The sequence below is a fragment of the Castanea sativa genome, chromosome 3 (genome assembly GCF_040712315.1).
Source record: "Castanea sativa cultivar Marrone di Chiusa Pesio chromosome 3, ASM4071231v1".
Taxonomy (NCBI): domain Eukaryota; kingdom Viridiplantae; phylum Streptophyta; class Magnoliopsida; order Fagales; family Fagaceae; genus Castanea; species Castanea sativa.
In genome coordinates this window covers 38,569,795-38,589,345 of record NC_134015.1, presented here as the reverse complement: position 1 = coordinate 38,589,345, position 19,551 = coordinate 38,569,795, and the positions used below count along the sequence as shown (strand labels likewise).

The following is a 19,551-nucleotide window of genomic DNA, read 5'->3' as shown; positions in this document are numbered from 1 at the left end:
GGTTATCCTCCACAATCCAATGGTTATATCTGCGTGGATGTTCTCACAGGCAGAATTTACATTTCATGTCATTGTGTATTTGATGAATCTATATATCCCATCTATTGTGTTTCTAATTTTGAGTCATCTATTTTAGCTTTTGCTACTACCTGTCCTTCCTTTGATATATGGCTTTCTTCCTTGATTCCCAGTTCTACGCTTATTCTATCTAACTCTAGTCCTAACACTCACTCTAGTTCTACTTTGTCTAACTCTAATCCTTCTTCTGTGCCTATTCTTTCTCATGATACTCTTTCTATTCAATCTGTTTTATTTGTTTCTAATCTTGTTGTAAGTCCTGTTGTTGGTTCCACTGAGTCTATTTCTGGTTCTGTCTCAAATCCCACTAGTTCAAATCAAGAACTTGTACCATTGTCTACAAATACACATCCTATGCTTACTAGGTCCAAGAATGGTATCTTCAAGCCTAAAACTTTTGCTATTCAGGTTGATTATAGTTGTACTAAGCCTCTATCTTACTCTATAGCAGCTAAGTTTCCTCATTGGGTTGAAGCAATGGATTCTGAGTTTACCGATTTGCAACAACATACTTGGACTCTGGTTCCTTTACCACCAAATAAGAATGTTGTGGGATGTAAGTGGGTGTACAAGGTTAAGAGAACTAGAGATGGGAGTATTGCTAGATTTAAAGTTAGGCTTGTTGCCAAGGGATACCTGCAGCAATATGGTTTAGACTATGCTAAAACTTTTAGTCCAGTGGTCAAGCCTACTACTATGAGGATAATTCTGGCTTTAGCAGTTCATTTTGGTTTGTCCTTAAGGCAATTGGATGTTATGCCCTTCTTCATGGGGTATTGGAGGAGGAGGTCTACATGAGTCAACCACCTGGGTATAAGGATCATTCTAAGCCTCATCATGTTTGCTTACTACATAAGGCCGTTTATGGTCTTAAGCAGGCTCCTAGGGCTTGGTTTGATAGCTTTACCACTCAACTTTTTCACCTAGGATTTTATGCTTCTTGTGCAGATAGTAACTTATTTATTCTCATTCATTTCAAAACTACCCTTTATCACTTCCTTCTCTAAAACCCCATAATTCCATCAACAAGATCTTTATCTCCGCTCAATCATCACCTACTACATTCTCTCAAAACCACCACAACCCAACCATCAAACTTATCTACTTCATTCACACAATCCATGAGATGTAAAAGAACCTTGTTGAGATCATGCTTCTTCAGGCTACGAGGCTTCATGTCTCAAAGAGACAGTTAAGCCCTCAAAATGGTTACTCAATTAACAATGTCTTACCCCCTTAAATAGAGGGATTTACAATGGACTTAATATATTTAAGAGGAAAATTAATAAAATCTCATGAATTACATCTTTATAAATACTTTGAAATTACATCTTTAAGATTATTATAATTAATTGACTTTTATTCGTATTTAAAAACTATAAAATAAATGTCATATTCCCTTTTCTTTTTGCCTCTCTTGACTTTATTCCACCTCTTTAGAACCAACTTGCTCTTAAAGTCATATTCACCTTTTTTATCTAGGGGATCACATATCAACTCTTTACAATCTCTCGAGCTTCCTTAGGCTCAAGATATCCAAAAATCACATCACCTTTCAACCACTCCTAATAGTTCTCACCAAAGTCTTGTATCTTAAACTCATAGGTCACAACTATCAATGACTGGTTTGTGGGTACTAGATTAAATGTTTTGACTATCCATTGTTAAAAATCTAATCTTTCTCTCACAGTTTCCAACTTTCACTATTGCACCATCATTGGTTTCCATCATTCCCTTTACGATTCATAACTTATACATATAAGCTTTCCCAAAATCATTTCCAAACTATTTATCTAAACCCAGATTGTTGTGGTAGCTAATTTCAATCAAGAGACCGGTCTTCAACTTCATAGTCAATTGTAGATAGAGTGAGGGAATGGAATGGAAAGAAAATGAATGAAAAGAATAAGTGTAAAGTTGAATTTATTCAACTATGTGTTGGCTTTATCCCGTACCAAATTTGCTTGTAATTTAGCATTTAGAAACCTTGTATTTAGATGAGAATAATGTAAGGGTTGTTTGTGAGAGAGTGTGAATATTTGATCAAGTGTATGCAACAAGGAGTGACTCACGACTGAAACTCGTGACTGACTCGCGAGTGGTGACCCGCCAAAATGTAGCACACATGTGAAGCATGTAAGAAGTTGAAGGGTCAGGGTAGCTGGATCACTACAGGACAAAAAGTATAGTCTGGCCAGTCTGATAACTGGCGACTGGAACTCACGACTCATCCCAGTCGCGAAGTGAGTCGCCAATGCACCCTGTTTTACTGAAAACTATCTTTTCACATTCTATCTCATACCCTATTATAAATACCCTTATACCCACGGAATGTAGAGAGTTTCTAGAGAGAATTTTGAGAGAGAAACCCTAAAGAAAAACAAGATTGATTCATCCACAATCTTATACGTATGATTCTCCAAATTCCTCTACTCTTACTCTCTCCATTGTCATACCCATGAAAGAATTATAAATAAAATCCTTACCTCACCAAATTTAGAGTAGTGAGAAGGTTCTTGGTGTCTGGGAAGCAGTTCAAGAGAGAACCAATTCATATTGGTTGATGCAATGGGCTAATAGATGGATTTGGTAAGCTAGAGAAAACGCGGTTCGGCGTAACCTTGTTGGAGCAAGAAGTTTGGAGAGCTTAGGTGCATTGAGTAGATTAGTCTTGGAGGGTTTATTGCTATTCATGTATCCCAACTGATTTTCTAGTGGATAATTTACCGCTTGGAGAGTGGCGGAGAGGTTTTCGCTAAGTTCTTCAGTTTCCTTTTCGATAACACATGTCGGTGTTATCTTATGTTTGCATCTCTCTTTTCCTTACTCTTAGCATTTAATTTCTGCTGGTTGTGATTAATTAATGGCTTAGAGTAGTTTGATAATTTGGGTATTACTTATATTTCATATTCCGCATATATATTGTTTGAATATAAGCTTGATTTGGAAAACTTGTTTTTGGGGGTCTAAACATTCACAAGTGTTTTATACACTAAGTGAGTTTTCAATACGTTTAGAATATTCTTCACTTCCCTTCCCTTCCCTTCCCTTGTTTGGGAGTTTTAACGGATAGAATGGATAGTTCATTCATTTGTTTGGGAGTTTAAGTGGAAGGTAATAGAATGGGTAGGAGGGAACACTCATTTCTCTCTATTCCCTTAAAATCTTAAATTTTCATTCTTACCGAAGTTGGGAGGAATGAGAGGGAATAAAATTAGATTTAATGAATTTTTTTTTACTAAAACTCTCAAATACCTCTATATATTCAACCATTTATTTTAAAATAGAGGGTCTAATTGTAATATTATCATAAAATGATTCCTTTCCCTCTATGTTACTTCCAAACAAATTACTTACATTCCATTCATTTTCATTCCTCTATTTTAAAGCATCCAAACAAAATTACTTAATTCCATTCCATTCATTTCTTTTCCATTCCTTTCCATTGCTTAAATACGTTCCATTCGATTCCATTCTTTTCCATTCTCTTATGATAATTTCATTCCCTTATGAACTCCCAAATGAACCCTAATAATAAGTGGTGTACACTTCTTTGGGTAGCCTGTCTAATTTGAATTTTTTTTTTTATACTTATTTTCTTTAGTTGTATAGTTGTCTTTTATATTATTTAATGCTACTTAATAAAATTAGGTGTCTAATTTAATAAAAATCCAAAAATATCAAAACATTCAAAGACTCTTTTTCTTATCATTAAATTATTACTTTCCCTTTTTATATATACACTTTTCAAATTTAAGATTAGGTTAGTGATATAATATAGAGGTCTGAATTCAATTGTTTAGGAATGGTTTTAAAAACTAGAATGGTCAAAGTAACTAAAATGGGTCCAATTCCTAGTTTTTACAAGTTGAACCACCGATTTTTATTGGAACAATTAAGGGTGTGGTTCCTAGTAGAATGAATGGTCTGATCTGATTTTTAAAACTATGGTTATAGAAAGAAAGAAAGTATTAAAGGTATTAATTGTAGAAAGAAGTTCCATGAAGCATAAAAGACAATTTATAGTAAATTTCAAATTTGAATTTAACCATCTTTAAGAAAGGTAAGCCTTAAATACATAATTCAGGATAGAACATGTTTTGAGATCATTATTACATAAGTTTAGCTGATTAAATCAAGAAATGAATCTTTAAGATTATAATCAACCAAATTTAAATGATTAAAATTACAAATCCTTTCATGATTACAAAATTTACAATTCATTAAACTTCAATAATCCTAATCAATTCAAATCATTTCAAGATAATCATCTCTTAAACATTCAATTATTCCAATTAATCTCATTTAAATTTGAAATTAAGAGCCAATTGGGAAAGTGATTAATAGATAATGATTATTGGAATCAAACCCATCCTAAAAGATTCAAATTCAAATTCAAATTCAAATTAGATTAACACTAAGGGAACTACCACACACCCTTGGTGCGATGGTCACTCCACAAGTATAAGTGCTTGTGGGGTGTGGGGGGTAAGGGCCGATGCTCAAGTCTCTAGGAGAGAGTTTCACACACACATACACTTAGATTAGGCTAGAGTAGAATTTTATCTTGTATAAAAAATTTTAAAAAAAAAAAACACTAAGGGATATTAATGATTAATTGATTTGAGAATGAATCATCTAAAGGGTGAGATCACGCTTAATGAGGAGACTAATTCAAGAAGGGATTTGCCTTACCTCTAGTACTTTTTTAACTAGAATCTCCTTTTATTTTAATGAGAAATGACCACATCACTCATTAACAAAATAAAAGGTGAACATTAAAACTCACTACCATTTGCTATTGTATATTTAAAATAACAAGAGATGTTTAGTTAAAAAAGTACTAGAGGTAAGTTAAACTCATCAAAAAGATACTTAAGGTTAAATGAAGACAATCATTCAATTAAGGATTTCCTACATGAGACTTAATCATTAATTGGAGCTCAGTGTCAGAGTTGAGATAATTTGTTCTTGTATCATTTTCGTTACATAATTCCTTATTTAGTTACAGTATGGATGAACCTTAGGATTAGGATGTGAGTCATTAAGGCCTATTAAGTAAATCACTTTTACCACAATTCAATAATAATAATGAGGGCTAGTTGTGGTTGAGCAATCTAGGGTACCTAACCTCTCCCCGCGATCATACCTCAACTCCTAATTCAATCGATCTCTCCATAGCATGAAGTAGCATAAGTCAACTAATGACGGATATATGGTGCTGAAACTCAATTTGAGTAAGGCATACGATTGAGTGGAGTGGGTTTTTTTTTTTTTTACAGGAAGTAATGGAAAAAAGGGGATTTAACCACGTTTGGATTTCCTTGCTAATGGTGTGTGTGACAACAATCTCTTATTCTATTCTTGTCAATGGTGAGCCCAAGGGGACGATTATACCCACCTGTGGGATCTGACAGGGTGACCCTCTCTCACCCTTCCTATTCCTTCTTTGTACCGAAGGTTTTCATGGCCTTATCTCTCAAGCAGCCCACAATGGTGATATTCATGGTTTCCAATTGTATAGAAGAAGTCCTAAGCTAACTCACCTATTATTTGTAGATGATAGCTTGCTATTCTGTAAATCTAACATCGTTGAATGTCAAAGGGTGCTAGATATATTGGGTGTCTACGAGAGGTGTTCGGGGCAGCAAATAAATAGATCCAAAACCACCATATTTTTCAGCAAATCCACTTCTAAAGACCGAAGACAAGCCATCAAGGAGTTGCTAGGTGTTCCCAAAATTTGAGAGTATGAGAGGTACCTGGGGTTACCATCTTTTGTGGGAAAGAAGAAGAAAGCCAGCTTTGAGTATATTAAGGAGAGGGGATGGAGGAAATTACAAGGTTGGGAGGAAAAATTACTCTCTCAAGCGGGTAGGAAAGTTCTAATTAAAGCCGTGGTTCAAGCCATCCCCACTTATACCATGAATTGCTTTAAACTTCCTTTGGGTTTGTGTGATGAAATTGAAAGTGTGATTAGGAAATTTTGGTGGGGCCAACGTGGTGACCACCGAAAAATTCATTAGGTCAATTGGGAGGTTTTGTGCAAGTCAAAGGCAGAGGGTGGAATGGGCTTCAAAAATCTGGCCTTGTTCAATGATGCTCTTTTGGCCAAGCAAGCTTGGCGTCTTCTTCATAATAAAGAATCCTTATTCTATCGAATTTTTAAATCCAAGTTATTTCCTCACTGTTCAATTATGGATGCTCCAGATTGCTCACAGAGGTTCTATGCTTGGAAGAGTTTATTAAAGGGAAGAGATGTATTAAGGAAAGGTCTCAGATGGCGAATTGGCACTGAGGATGCTATCAATCTCTAGAATAACCCGTGGCTACCCTCTACCATTCAACCACAAATTTAATCTTCAGTGGTCCAAGAATTTGCAAATGCCAAGGTTTGTTCCATCATTAACCCAATTTCTAAATGTTGGGATGCTAATCTATTGAATATGCTTTTTTTGCCTCATGAGGTGCTCCTTATTCAGTCAATCCCTTTGAGTCAAAGACCAGCTGAAGATAAGCTTGTGTGGCCTTTCAATCTTTCTGGGGTCTATACTGTGAAATCTGGATACAAATTGCTATCTCAGGAGGTGGAGGTTTCAGATTTCAGAGCACAAGGTGTGGACAATGATGTTTGGAAGGTGGTTTAGGGTTTAAAAGTCCAAAATAAGTTTAGAAATTTCATATGGAGAGCCATTCTAAACTCCATACCTGTGAAAACTAATCTGGTGAAGAGGAAAGTTTTAATTGAAGATTCATGCGATCACTTCCATCATGATCCAGAGGATGTCTTCCATGCTCTTTGGCAATGCCCACTTTTCTTGTTTGGAATTCAAACCCTTGTTGGAATTTTTGGGCTTCAACTCAGTTTTCATGTTTTGTGGGCTTAGTACAATACTGAGCAAGGAAAGCCTGAACTTAGAGTTGTTTGCACAAATCTCATGGAATATTTGGTTCTGCAGAAACCAGTTGAGGACTAGTACCAAACCAGTCCCCATGGAACATGTAATGCCTGATGCTTTTGTTGCATTATCTGCCTTCATTCGTGCAATCCCCCAAAGCCTCCAGTTGTGAGACACGGCCTCCCCAGCACATCAAATGAAGCCCCCTGATCCTAACTACCTCAAAGTGAACTTTGATGGGGCTGTTTTTAGAGAGGATAATATGGCTAGAGTTGGAGTGATTATTCGCGATGAGAATGGTCAGATTATAGCTTCTATGGCAGAAAAAGTTCCACTTCCCAATTCTGTTGCTGCACTTGAAGCTGTAGTAGCAGTCAAGGCTTTCAATTTTGCTGCTGAATTAGGTATCTCATCTGTTGTGGTCGAAGGAGATTCAGAGATTGTGATTAAGGCATTGCTCAATGAAGACATCTCATTTGCATGTCACGGACACCTAGTGGAAGAAGCAAAACTCCTATCTGCATTATTTTCCTTTTGTAGTTTCTCTCATGTTAGAAGGCAAGGTAATTCTGCCACTCATCATTTAGCTAGACATGTTAGCTCTCAGTTGATGTGGATGGAGGATGTCCCCCCCCCCTAACTTTTAGCTATAACTTTAGCCGATATGACTAACATTTATTAAATATTACAGCTCCTTTTCTCAAAAAAAAAAAAAAAAAATCCTAATTCAATCAAGTATGTGGAACCTTGTCTCGAAGTTAATAAATAGTTCCTAGACCTATAATTAGGCAACAACTTCTTTCATGCCACTATCTTAGAGGCATTTATGTGCTCTCAAGTTCATTGCTGATAATGAGTTCAAACAGCAAACAGAGAGGTTGAGCAAATAGAGCATTTCATCCGCATGACTGGGGGAACCAAAATACACAAAAGATGGTAAAGCCCACATCGCTCACATAGGTGAGCTCTAGTGGGGTAAGTCACTAACGATTAAGTCAATACCCATAGTATTTTTCTATCAAAATAGTACTTTGAGGAGAGGGGGTTGTTATTCATGGGTTTAGCTTACCTCCAGTACTTTTTAAACTAGATTCTCCTTTTGTTTTAATGAAAAACTGTTGCATCATCCACTAACTAAATAAAATGTGAAGATTAAAACTCACTACCACTTGTCATTATATATATAAAATAAAAGGACATGTCCAGTTAAAAAAGTATTGGAGTTAAGCCAAACCCGTTATTCACATACCTATTTATGGTTTGAATTTCCCAATATATAAGTATTTTCTTGTGATCTTTCCCTTGATTTTAGCCATGATCCTTATCTTGAACATAATTAGCCCATATCGAGGGGGCATAGCTACCTTCATTATGGGTGAAATTTTAGGCATGTATTTCTTACACCTTATAATGGGCAAGGTTGGCTCAAACCCTAGGCCACTTTGGCAGTGGTTAAAGCCCTCAAATGGAAGAAGACCTCTATTAATTATTTTTTTCCAAAATCTATTTCCATTAAACTAAAAGGAAGCTAAATCCATCTTCCATGCACTTAAAACAAGTGAGGCAAGGAAGAAATATTACAACATAAACTTGGGTTGAGGGGAGAGACAGCCTTACCCCAAGGCATGAGCAACATAATTTGACTCCCCTTTAACACAAGAGAAAGAGAAACTAAGAAAAGAACTCCTAAGATATAATACATTTTCAAGTAAGGTTCTAATGTTCTAGCAACTATTCTCACTGTCACCATTAATTCGTCTATACAAAGCTTTGAGTCACTTTCAGTCATGATCTTCTGATACCTTCCCAAGGAAGCCAACTTCAAGTCTTCAACGCCCAAGTGAATGCAGCCCCCTCTGCTTCAATAGCATCACAATATTCCTGTTTCTTAGCCCAAGCTTTTAAAATGTCCCCTCTATCATCCCTTGCCACAGCAGCAACCAACTGTAAAATCTGGGTTTGCAACATGTTGATTTTAATTGTACCGGAGGTGGTTTTTGCCATCTCACTGAACACAGGGATCTATTGATGAACCTGCCATTCGTTGATCAGATATGCTCCAACATACTTTGTTCCATGTTGCCTATTCAAGTTGACCTTGAGTTCCTTGTCGTGTAGAATTTTGTTCTTTAGATTCATATGGTCTCTAACGTAATAACTATTCCCAAAGGGGCATTCTCCGGCAAGTCAAGGTCACTTGCCACCAATTTTGCAAGATCCCTCCTATTACCTATAAAATAATCATCAAAATTATATTAAAAAAATGATCCTATCTTCAAATGTTGTGCACTCTATTATTGCGTTTTACTCTATGTTTGTTAGTTTAGAAGTGTAAAATTTTCAATCTCCAAAACACCTGGAAGATGAACAAACTTTTTCCATTTCCGGTCTATCAAAATTAAAAAAATTAATCGATTTCCAAACAAATTAGTTACTGAAATCAAACTTTCATTATGTGGTAGGCACTTAAATAACGGGACTTCTTCAAGACAAATTTATTTATGAAATTGTTCACTATTTAAATTTCAATAAATATTACTTATTTTAGACCCCTTGAACAAGCAATGTTTAACCTGATTTTATGGCCAAGTTATTAATTAGGTCAATTATGCAAGCCTTAGGTTTAACAATATATCAATCATATCATGTAGCGGAAAATCTAAATAACACAAGATATAATGACCTAGGAAAACCAATAAAACAAACCAATTTTAAGGTAAAAAATCTAAGGGGAACAAACTCAAGAAGAATAATCTACTATCAAATAGAAGTTTACAGTCAAGAATATTTAATTTATAGTAAAATTAATTATAATTATCAAACCTAGCTTTGAAACTCTCATACTTCTTTGATGTGGATTTGCTTGAACATGAATCTCCAATTCACATTTTAGATCTTCAGTACACTTGATATCTGAAGCTTGGGTTGCAACTTTGTTCTACCTATACTTATGGAATAGATTAATCTCTGGTAGATACTTGAAAGAGTAGAAGACACAAAATCTCTCAGATCTCAAAAAAGTAGCTCTCCAAGACTTGAAAAATGTACTTTAGGGTTTTCCTTATATACCAAATAACTCTGGATTGAAACCCTAAACGTTTGGTGGGTTAACGGGCTTTATTTAAAATTCTACAAATTGCATCTCGATCAATTGAAGGCTTCTCTTGATCGGTCGAGATAGCCTAAAATTTAATTCTTGAAACTTCAACTTCTATGTTCTTGAATTTTAACTTGTAGTACTTTGAGCAATATCATAGACACTAAAATCTATTCCTAAACAAGTTTATGTATATGGTTTGCCAATAAATAAATAATTTAGAACTTTTTTTTAGCATACTACGTATTTCAACACACACACACACAAAGAGAGAGGAGAAGGTCTTAAAAAAAAATAAAAGTGATGTATATTCAAAAGAGCCTAATTCTTAAATATACAACACATATTTTAAACATCTTTAACTCATAGTTGAATTGGATCCTAAAATGCATTGATCTGACCATAATAGTGGGAGAGATATTATTTTACATGCATCATATATGATTAGTGCTTATGATTATTAAAATGGTTTGTTGTAATTAGTACATAATAAAAGTGATGTGTTTCACCTGCCATTTATTATTCGTGACCTATATCACACCACATGTATAGTTAGTTATGAGACTACTTTCTGCTAAAAAAATTTCTAAGAACATGAATCTGTTTTGCAATTTTTTTTTGTAACCTTTTACCAAATAATTTAGCAATAATATTAGAATTTTTATTTTTTTAAAACTTTTTATTTATATTCTAAATTAGCCAACTTTCTATTCACAACTATCTTTTTAGTTTAATTTTGAACTTATTTTGTTTATATATATCTTTTTAAAACTTTTTTTTTCTTACTTTCTCAAAGTAAAATTATACTTTAGTCCACTTTTAGTAAAAAAAAGAAGTAAAAAGCTAAATAAGCTCGTTGCTTTTGTGGTTTTGGTTGTGTTGATGGCGGTGTGGGTTTAATGGGTTTTGAGGTTGCTTTGGTTGTTCTTGGTGGTGGTTCATGGTGGATTGATGGGTTTAGTTATCGTAGATTTGTGGATTTTTGTGTGTTGGAGGTGGTGGTGGTGTGTGTATGGTGCAGCGGTGGTAGGGACTATGGGGTTGCTGGGTTTTTTTTTTTTGGTGGTGAGTTTACTGGTGGTGGTGGATGATTTGTGGGTTGTTGATGGTGGTGGTGTATAGTGCAGCAGTGGTGGGGTGGGGTGTACTATGTAATGCAGCAGAGGAAGAGATGGGTGGTGTGTTTTCCATGGATTTTACTTAGATTTTTTGTGGGTTTCTGTGCATTTGGTGTTGCTGTGGTGGTACGGTGTTGCTATGGTGGTTGGGGTGGGTTTTATTGTGGGTTTGTAGGATCATAATGGTGGTGGCGGGTGATTACCATGGTGGTAGGAGTGGGTTTCATTGTGGGTCTACATTGGGTGACAGTGGTTTTTGTTGTGGATTCTTGTGTGTGTTGGCAAATAGAGAGGAAGAGCAACATGGAGAGGGAAGTGAGAGAAAGAAAGTAAAAAAAATTATTAAAAAATGAATAACATTTGTTGTGATGTGAAAAATAAAAACTGGGATGTAGTGTAAGTTGTAAAAGGAGATTGTAAAATAGATAAAGTAGGTTTTCAAATGGTAAAATTAGTACTTTTTTAGACACCTGGATGCTGGTGCTTTAACAATTAGAAGAAAATTAATTTTATAATGTTTCTTTTTCTAAATTGCTATCAAGGTTTGGTGTTGAGATTGGTATATAATAAAAGTAACGTCAACAATCTATATAAATAATAATAGGTAAAGCAGAGAGAAAATCCAATTAAATTTCAAATTCAATTCAATTAGAGTATAATTTTGTGCCACGTGTCCCATCTAATCTAAATTTAAAATTTTGTGCCAAGTGAGTTAATTAGTGTAAAAATTAAATTTGAATTAGAGTTTAATTTTGTGTGTTTTATCTAATCTAAATTTTTTAAATTTTGTACTAAATTAGTTAATTTAGTGTAGAAAACGAGAAGTCCAATATAATAAACCATAAAAAAACATAATCAAATAACTAAAAAAGATTCAAATTTATAAGTTATATATATATATATATATATATATATATATATTAATAGGTAAAACTTAGAGAAAGTTGAATTAGAATTTGAAATTATAATCCAATTTTGCATGTGTCTAAATTTATGTGGGGACTACACCATAATTATTTACTTAAGCATGTGCCATGTGTCTACTTAAGTTTTTAATCTTAATGTCAAGTGATTTAATGAATGTAAAATACTAAAAATCTAATACTAATGAACTATAAAAATTTTTTTAAAAAAAAAAAATAATAATAATATATACTCAATAAAAATCACCACACATTCTATCTTATTAAAAATTAGAAAAAAAAAATCATATGTAGTATTAAATTTAGATAAGAATTTTAATATGTGTTTAATTATGTTTACTTTAAAAAAAAATAGTTTGACTAATTATCTATATTTTATGATAAAAATTGTGTTTAATTTTAAATGTATCTATACATATAGATGAATATGTGTTACATGTTTTTTTTTAAAATAATAATTTGACTAATTATTTATATTTTTATAATAAAAATTTTGTTTAATATTAAATACATCTGTACGTTTGCATGAAATTACATACTAGTTCATCTTATAACAACACCTTATATAAAAAATTACGAAAAATATTGTATCATAACATGGCTATAAAAAAAAATTTAGAAAAATAAATTCTGGTAAACTGCCTTTTTTTTTTTAATTATTATTTTGATGGAAGCAGGTAAACCGTTCTGGTAAATACTATAAACTACTACTACCTAGTCTACTTCTACTACATAGGAGTAACTTCTTATTAGGATAGAGTAAAGATAAAATCTAGAGAGAGAGAGAAACACACACACGCAGAGACAACGCGAAGAATTCTCATATTTATTTTGGTCAAACAAAGAGATAGTGGGGAACTGAGGCCAAGAGAGAGAGAGAGAGAGAGACTGTGTGCGTGTGTGTGTGTGTTGTGTTATGTAGAGAAGTGTAAACCAAGGCGAAGACAAAGCCGGCTTCTTCACAGAGCTCTGTTTCATTTAAACCAAAAATTTTTATTTCCTATCTGTTTCTCTTTGGTTATTGTTATTGTTTGTGTTTACGAAACTTGGATTCGCTTGCTTTTGTCTTGTCTCTCTTTTTTTTTTTGTTTGACATCTTCGGCATCGTCTCCAACCTGATCGGATTGAGAAAGACAGAGATGAAGATGCCGAGAATTCTGGATGTCCATGTGATGGGATTTTTGTGATAATTGGATTGGAATTGTGAACAGCTAGATTGGATTGAGTTTTGGATATATCTGGTTTTTGTTTTTGTTTTCCATTTTGAAAGAGCTGTCTTTGTTTGATTTGGGGAAATGGGTTGCTTTTCGTGTTTCGATTCGAAGGAGGAGGAAAAGCTGAATACCCAGAAACCAAGCGATGATCGAAAGCAAGCTCTTCCCATGGTCTCTTCTAATATTTCCAGAATGCCTTCTGGTTTGTTCTTAACATTTCTTTTCATTTTTTATTTTATTTTTATAATATATTTATGTTTTTGCCATGTTGTTTCTTGATCTGATCTGGGTATTTCTGATTTATTTATGTTTGTAAAGTACATGTTCATGATGCTTGTTTTCTTAAATTTTGTTCTTGTTTATCGTTGATGATTAGTTATTTCGATGAGGATTATGAACTTCATTTTTTGCTGTCTTTAGTAGACCCCACCAGATTTCGATACCGTTAATATCCATTTTTATTCAATTGAAAATTGAGATCTCATGATGGATTTGATTGCTTTTGTTGATCTGATGGTTGTTAGTACTGTTGAAAGATTGGCTTCAAATAGGTAACTGAATGACTAATATTAGAGGATGCCCATAATTTGGTGTAACAATATAAGGCATAGCTGAATTTAGTAAAATTATTCACTGAGTTTGGCAGTCAAGCTTGATCTTAGTGAATGCATATTAGTTGAGGTTATAGCTTAATGGAGTTCCCTTTGTTTATCCTGAGTGTTTAGTTGGAAATTGCATGATACTTATGGATCTGTGTTTTTGTTATGATGGAATTTGTAGGAGCTGACAAACTTGTATCAAGGGCCAATGGAGGGACCAAAAAGGAATTGCCAAGTTCCAAGGATGGACCTGTTCCCGGTGTCCATATCGCTGCTCAAACATTCACTTTTCGTGAGCTTGCTGCTGCAACAAAGAATTTTAGGCCAGAGTCTTTCTTGGGGGAAGGGGGATTTGGACGTGTATACAAGGGTCGACTTGAGAGTACTGGCCAGGTAAATTCCTTAATTGTTGCTTGATGTTGTCCCTTATTAATACTAATGGGATGATATAATCATTCTGGAGAAACTTTGTTGATAATCATATTTAATACACTAAAAAAGAAGAAATTCTTAATTTGAATTGGTCATAATGATCTTAAGATACAGTAATTGAATGCAAAAATAACACAAAAAACAGAAAGTATTTAAATAAATTAATCTCAATATGTTTGGCTAAGATTAAATTAGTGTAATGGTTGAAATGCTGAGTTCCTAATAATATGGCAAAACATGCCTCCATTCTAGCAGCTTCTGATGTCTTTTGGAAGTTGCCTATTTTCTTGTTGATGTAAGGAATTGCAACTCAATTTTACATGGTTTGGAGATTATGAATGAGAACACAGTTTACATATTCTTTAACTTTGCCAACTAGTTGTAGCTCAACTAGTACTTCCTTCTCCCCATAGTCAAGAGAGACTGGGTTCGCATGTAACTTACCAATTAAAAAAAAATCTTAAAGACTTTTTTTCTTGTCATTTGCAGATTGTTGCTGTTAAACAATTGGATAGAAATGGTCTTCAAGGTAACAGGGAGTTTCTAGTGGAGGTTCTGATGCTTAGCCTTCTACATCACCCTAACCTAGTGAATCTGATTGGCTACTGTGCTGATGGGGACCAGCGACTTCTTGTTTATGATTTCATGCCCTTGGGTTCTCTAGAAGATCACCTACATGGTAACATCTTGTTGCATATTATTCTGTTTCTTTGATAAGAAGATTTGTCCTCTTTCACTTGTTTGGTTTATGAGCAAGACCTAGGTACAGGACTTAGGTGCTATTTCTTAGGTTTCCCTTTTAAGATTCTACTATGTGGATTTTTTCTCATAGGATGGAAGTGTATTTTTTAATTAAGTAGCCACATGGCTAAATCTTTAGAGGGGAATTTAATGAACAACACAGAAGGTACTGTACCTAAGTTTTGTCCTTGGTTTATTATGTCTACTTAATGATTGTTGAGTTATCAAGAAAAATATATTCAAATTATTTTTTTATTTTTTTTCAAAGTGAGCTTTTGTGCCCTGCCTATGTTCATGCATCCAATGAAGAATATTGTTATTAAGAAATCATAATTTAAAATACTTCCTGAGGTGATTTTTCAACAATAGGTAGAGTACAAATTCTGAACGTGCTTATAGAACAACTAGAAACTATGTTTCTTTACTGTTGCTGAGGAGGAAAGATAAAATAAGATGAGAAGGGATTGGACTGTTGGAAATCGTGTGAGTTGGGTAGTTGAGTTGGTTCAATAAAAAATTCAAAACTAATTTCAGTGTAAAGATGTGATGTAGTGATTTTCTTTTTCCTTGATACATATGGGCTCTTTGGTGCTGAAATAGAACTTTGGTGTGAATGTTGTTATCTTGAAGAACTCTTTTTCAAGGCTCACAACTTGTTTGGTGTATGTCCAACTGGAATTTTTTCATTTGGGGTGACGAATGACAGTTTATGTGTGCTCATTTTCTGCTTTGACTTTGACACTCATTTTATTCTCTTTTCTGAACTTGTTTGTGCTGTCAATGCCTCTTCAGTATTTACACACATTGTCTCGCACATTTGTCTTCTTGTCTCATACTTAAGTGTTTTAAGGAAATGTATTATATACAAAAGGATTACAATATCATGCTTTATGGTGTAGCAAGATTTTTCTTATTAGTACTGGATCCAAATAGGAAGTTCTATATTAAGTGCTGTTACTTAATTATGAGCTCTTGAGTATGAATTCTGTTTGATGCTTTTGGATGAAGTTATAAATGCAGAATTTTGGCTTTCTCATCTTCATTCTTTTAAATTAAAAAAAGTAAAACCATTTAGCGGAGGGGCATAAGCAACTTAATGTATTTTACTTATTTATGACTGATAAAATTACACTATTTACTACCAAAAAAAATTGTTGTTCATTTTAGGGATGTCATCAAAAGTATATTGATCTGTATGCAGATCTCCCTCCTGACAAGGAACCACTAGATTGGAACACAAGGATGAAAATAGCTGCTGGTGCAGCAAAGGGTTTGGAATACCTGCATGACAAAGCAAATCCACCAGTTATTTATAGGGACTTCAAGTCCTCCAACATATTATTGGATGAAGGATTCCATCCAATGCTTTCTGATTTTGGGCTTGCAAAGCTCGGTCCTGTTGGAGACAAGTCACATGTTTCCACCAGGGTAATGGGCACTTATGGTTATTGTGCTCCTGAGTACGCCATGACTGGACAATTGACAGTGAAGTCTGACGTTTACAGTTTTGGGGTAGTCTTCTTAGAGCTGATTACTGGACGTAAGGCCATTGATAGCACCCGACCCCATGGAGAACAGAACCTTGTCACATGGGTAATCTTCTTAAACTTTTGTTGTTTAGTAAACTATATCTTCTCTCATACTGGCTGTGTGGGTCTAGCATGTCTAGTCTCCTCCACTTATGTGATAATCAAGTGGTCATGGTGTTTTTATTTGAGTGCAGGCACGTCCGCTGTTCAATGACCGTAGAAAATTTTCAAAATTGGCAGATCCACAACTACAAGGGCGGTATCCTATGCGGGGTCTATACCAGGCTCTAGCTGTGGCATCTATGTGCATCCAAGAACAGGCTGCCACCCGTCCTCTCATTGGGGATGTGGTCACTGCTCTCTCATATCTGGCAAACCAGGCATATGATCCTAATACCGGGCATGGCCACAGAGGCTCAGGTGATAAGGATGAAAAAAGAAACAGAGATGAGAGAGGAGGAAGGATATTAAAGAACGAGGAAGGCGGAGGATCTGGCCAGAGATGGGACTTTGATGGGTCTGAGAAAGATGATTCCCCAAGAGAAACTGCAAGGATGTTAAACAGGGATTTAGATAGAGAACGAGCTGTTGCTGAGGCCAAGATGTGGGGAGAGAACTGGCGAGAGAAAAGACGACAAAGTGCCCAAGGTAGTTTTGATGGTAACAATGGGTAGCCAGTGTATATTCAGGGCACCATGTCCCCACCTTGGCTCCTTTCCCGCTGACTCCTCAGACAAGCTGAAAAAATGTTGGAATCTCATCTCAAGTTTCCTTTTAGCTGGTGGTATGTTCAAGGTGCTTGGCCATTTCTTACCAATGAGGGAGAGATACGAGGGTTGTTGTAAGAGAACTTGGTGCTTAGCATGTTTTCTAATTTAACTTCTTTCCCTTTCTTTTTCCCTCAAAATTTCCATTTTCCATTTCCTTTTTATCAAACGTGAAGGCGAAAAAGAAAAGGAAAAAAAAGAAAAAAGAGCATTATGGAGAGTGTACATTGTCTGATAGGATAGTGGGAGCAGAAGAACAGGACGTATTTTAAAAATTTTGAGAGTACACATGTCTCTGTCGATATGCCTCTTCTGGCTCTTGTAGGTTTTCTTTGAACAAAAGAATGCCTGTTATTACTCTGTACTATGTAGTCTTCATCACCAACTTTAAAAATAAAACAAAAAATAAACTAATGGATTCAGTTACTTTGTCAATGTATAATGTTACACAAACTAGTCTGTACACTGTGTTACTTATATGCTATCCTTATATTCTCTATCTCATCCGTGCTCTCTGATTTTCGCTCTTGCTTGCCACTATAATTATTTTCTATTGCAAAAATGGCTATGTGAGAGACTACATCCAAGGCTTATGATGAGGTGTATTTAGTATTTAGTATAAGAACGGGAAATGAAAGCAAGAAACTTGAAGTGTGTTGAGTGTATTAAGGAACAAGATAAAAATGTTTAGTATTAGAACATGATATTAAAAAGAAAGTTGGAAGAGTTATTTTGATAAGCTTTTTAATAAAGATCAAGCAAGACATTTGAGCGAATTGAGTAATCCAATTGAAGATATATGTAGATTTATTCGATGAACTCAGATAAATAAGGTAAAGGAGTAAAGGACACGTTTGGGAGAATAAAAATGGGAAAGATCATGGAACTTGATGAAGTTCTCAAGAAAATTTGGGAAGTGTTTTGGTGAGTGGTGACATGGGTGTCGGATGATTGGCAAACAATTTTAATAAGAACTTGAGTGATAACAAAATACCCAATGAGTGGAGGAACAATAATAATACCTGTACGCAAGAACAAATGAAATATTCAAAACCATATAAATTATTATGATTTTTTTTTTTCTTAAATTGTGAAACTCGGAGATATAGTGAGATAACTAATTTGGTTTTATGTATAGAAGTACTTTTCTTAGACATCTAACTGAGAAATATAGAGAAGTTTAAAGATCTCCATATGAGTTTAATTGACCTAGGACTGTATATATTTAAGTATCTTGAGATGTAATATGGTGCGTTTTAGAAAAGAATTGAGCTTTTTAATTATAGTAGATTTACTAAAAGAAATGTATACTTTTGGTGCATGACTCTGTAGTATTGTTAGATGAAAAATTAGTTATTATATTTAGCCCTATAACAACATCTAGCCCTAGAGGTACAATTGCAGGCTGCAGCAAGAAGAAAAGCCACCATGTCCTAGCAACAGAAGATTGGATCCCTAACTACAGCAAATGACTGTTAATTATTGTTTTCTTAGCTTTTTTGCAGTGCTCCATTTTAAATATTAAATCTCTTATTATCAACTTCAAGTTAGACTCGGCACTTTTCTGTAATAAACACGATAAAACTGTGGCAGCAAAAATTAGATTCGTTGATAATGACTTGAAATTTCTTACTTTTAGATACTGAACAATGCTAGGATCCTAAAGTACACAATTTTTGTTACAGCTCGCCGTGTCCATAAAAAATTACATGGCGAGTTGAGGTTAAAATTGTGTAATTTTTTAGTCTTTAGGCTCTTAGTATTTTTCTTAAATATATATTTTTTTTGAAACAAAGGTAAGCGTAATATTATTAAAGAAGAGATAAATCAAATTGAAATACATCATCCAGATCAATAGCATTTTTTTTTTCTGCATTTTTATGTGAGCTTAACAAGTCATTTTCTAATAGTTTCTTTAACCTAAGTCTAGCAGCGCTAGACTTCTTGATCCGTAGAATTCTATTTCCTACTATGTAGGAATTTTGTTCCCTCACGTAACAAGGTTTCGTAGAGGGCTAGGGTTTTCTTGTTTTTGTGGGGTGGGGAAACACAAGTCTGAGATGGATAACCTAGCAGATGCGTGGACCCGATTATCTCTCTTTGAACAAGAAAGCGAAGTTTTTAACTTTAAAAACCAAGGGTGCAGGAAAGAAT

The 19,551-nt window shown here is 34.5% G+C and overlaps 2 protein-coding genes across 2 annotated transcripts; both read left to right on the top strand.

Moving 5' to 3' along the window:
• The first annotated feature begins 7,173 nt into the window (after positions 1-7,173).
• On the top strand, positions 7,174-7,917 carry LOC142628913 (uncharacterized). The gene is made up of 2 exons (XM_075802940.1): positions 7,174-7,540; positions 7,844-7,917. The coding sequence occupies exons 1-2, from the start codon at positions 7,174-7,176 to the stop codon at positions 7,915-7,917; spliced, it is 441 nt and encodes a 146-aa protein (XP_075659055.1).
• Positions 7,918-12,949: 5,032 nt separating this feature from the next.
• Positions 12,950-17,850, top strand: LOC142628051 (serine/threonine-protein kinase PBS1). Its single transcript, XM_075801998.1, has 5 exons — positions 12,950-13,531; positions 14,110-14,321; positions 14,850-15,039; positions 16,303-16,694; positions 16,825-17,850. Exons 1-5 carry the CDS (start codon positions 13,411-13,413, stop codon positions 17,302-17,304), a joined length of 1,395 nt encoding a protein of 464 aa, XP_075658113.1. The 5' UTR covers positions 12,950-13,410; the 3' UTR covers positions 17,305-17,850.
• The last annotated feature ends 1,701 nt before the right edge of the window (positions 17,851-19,551 follow it).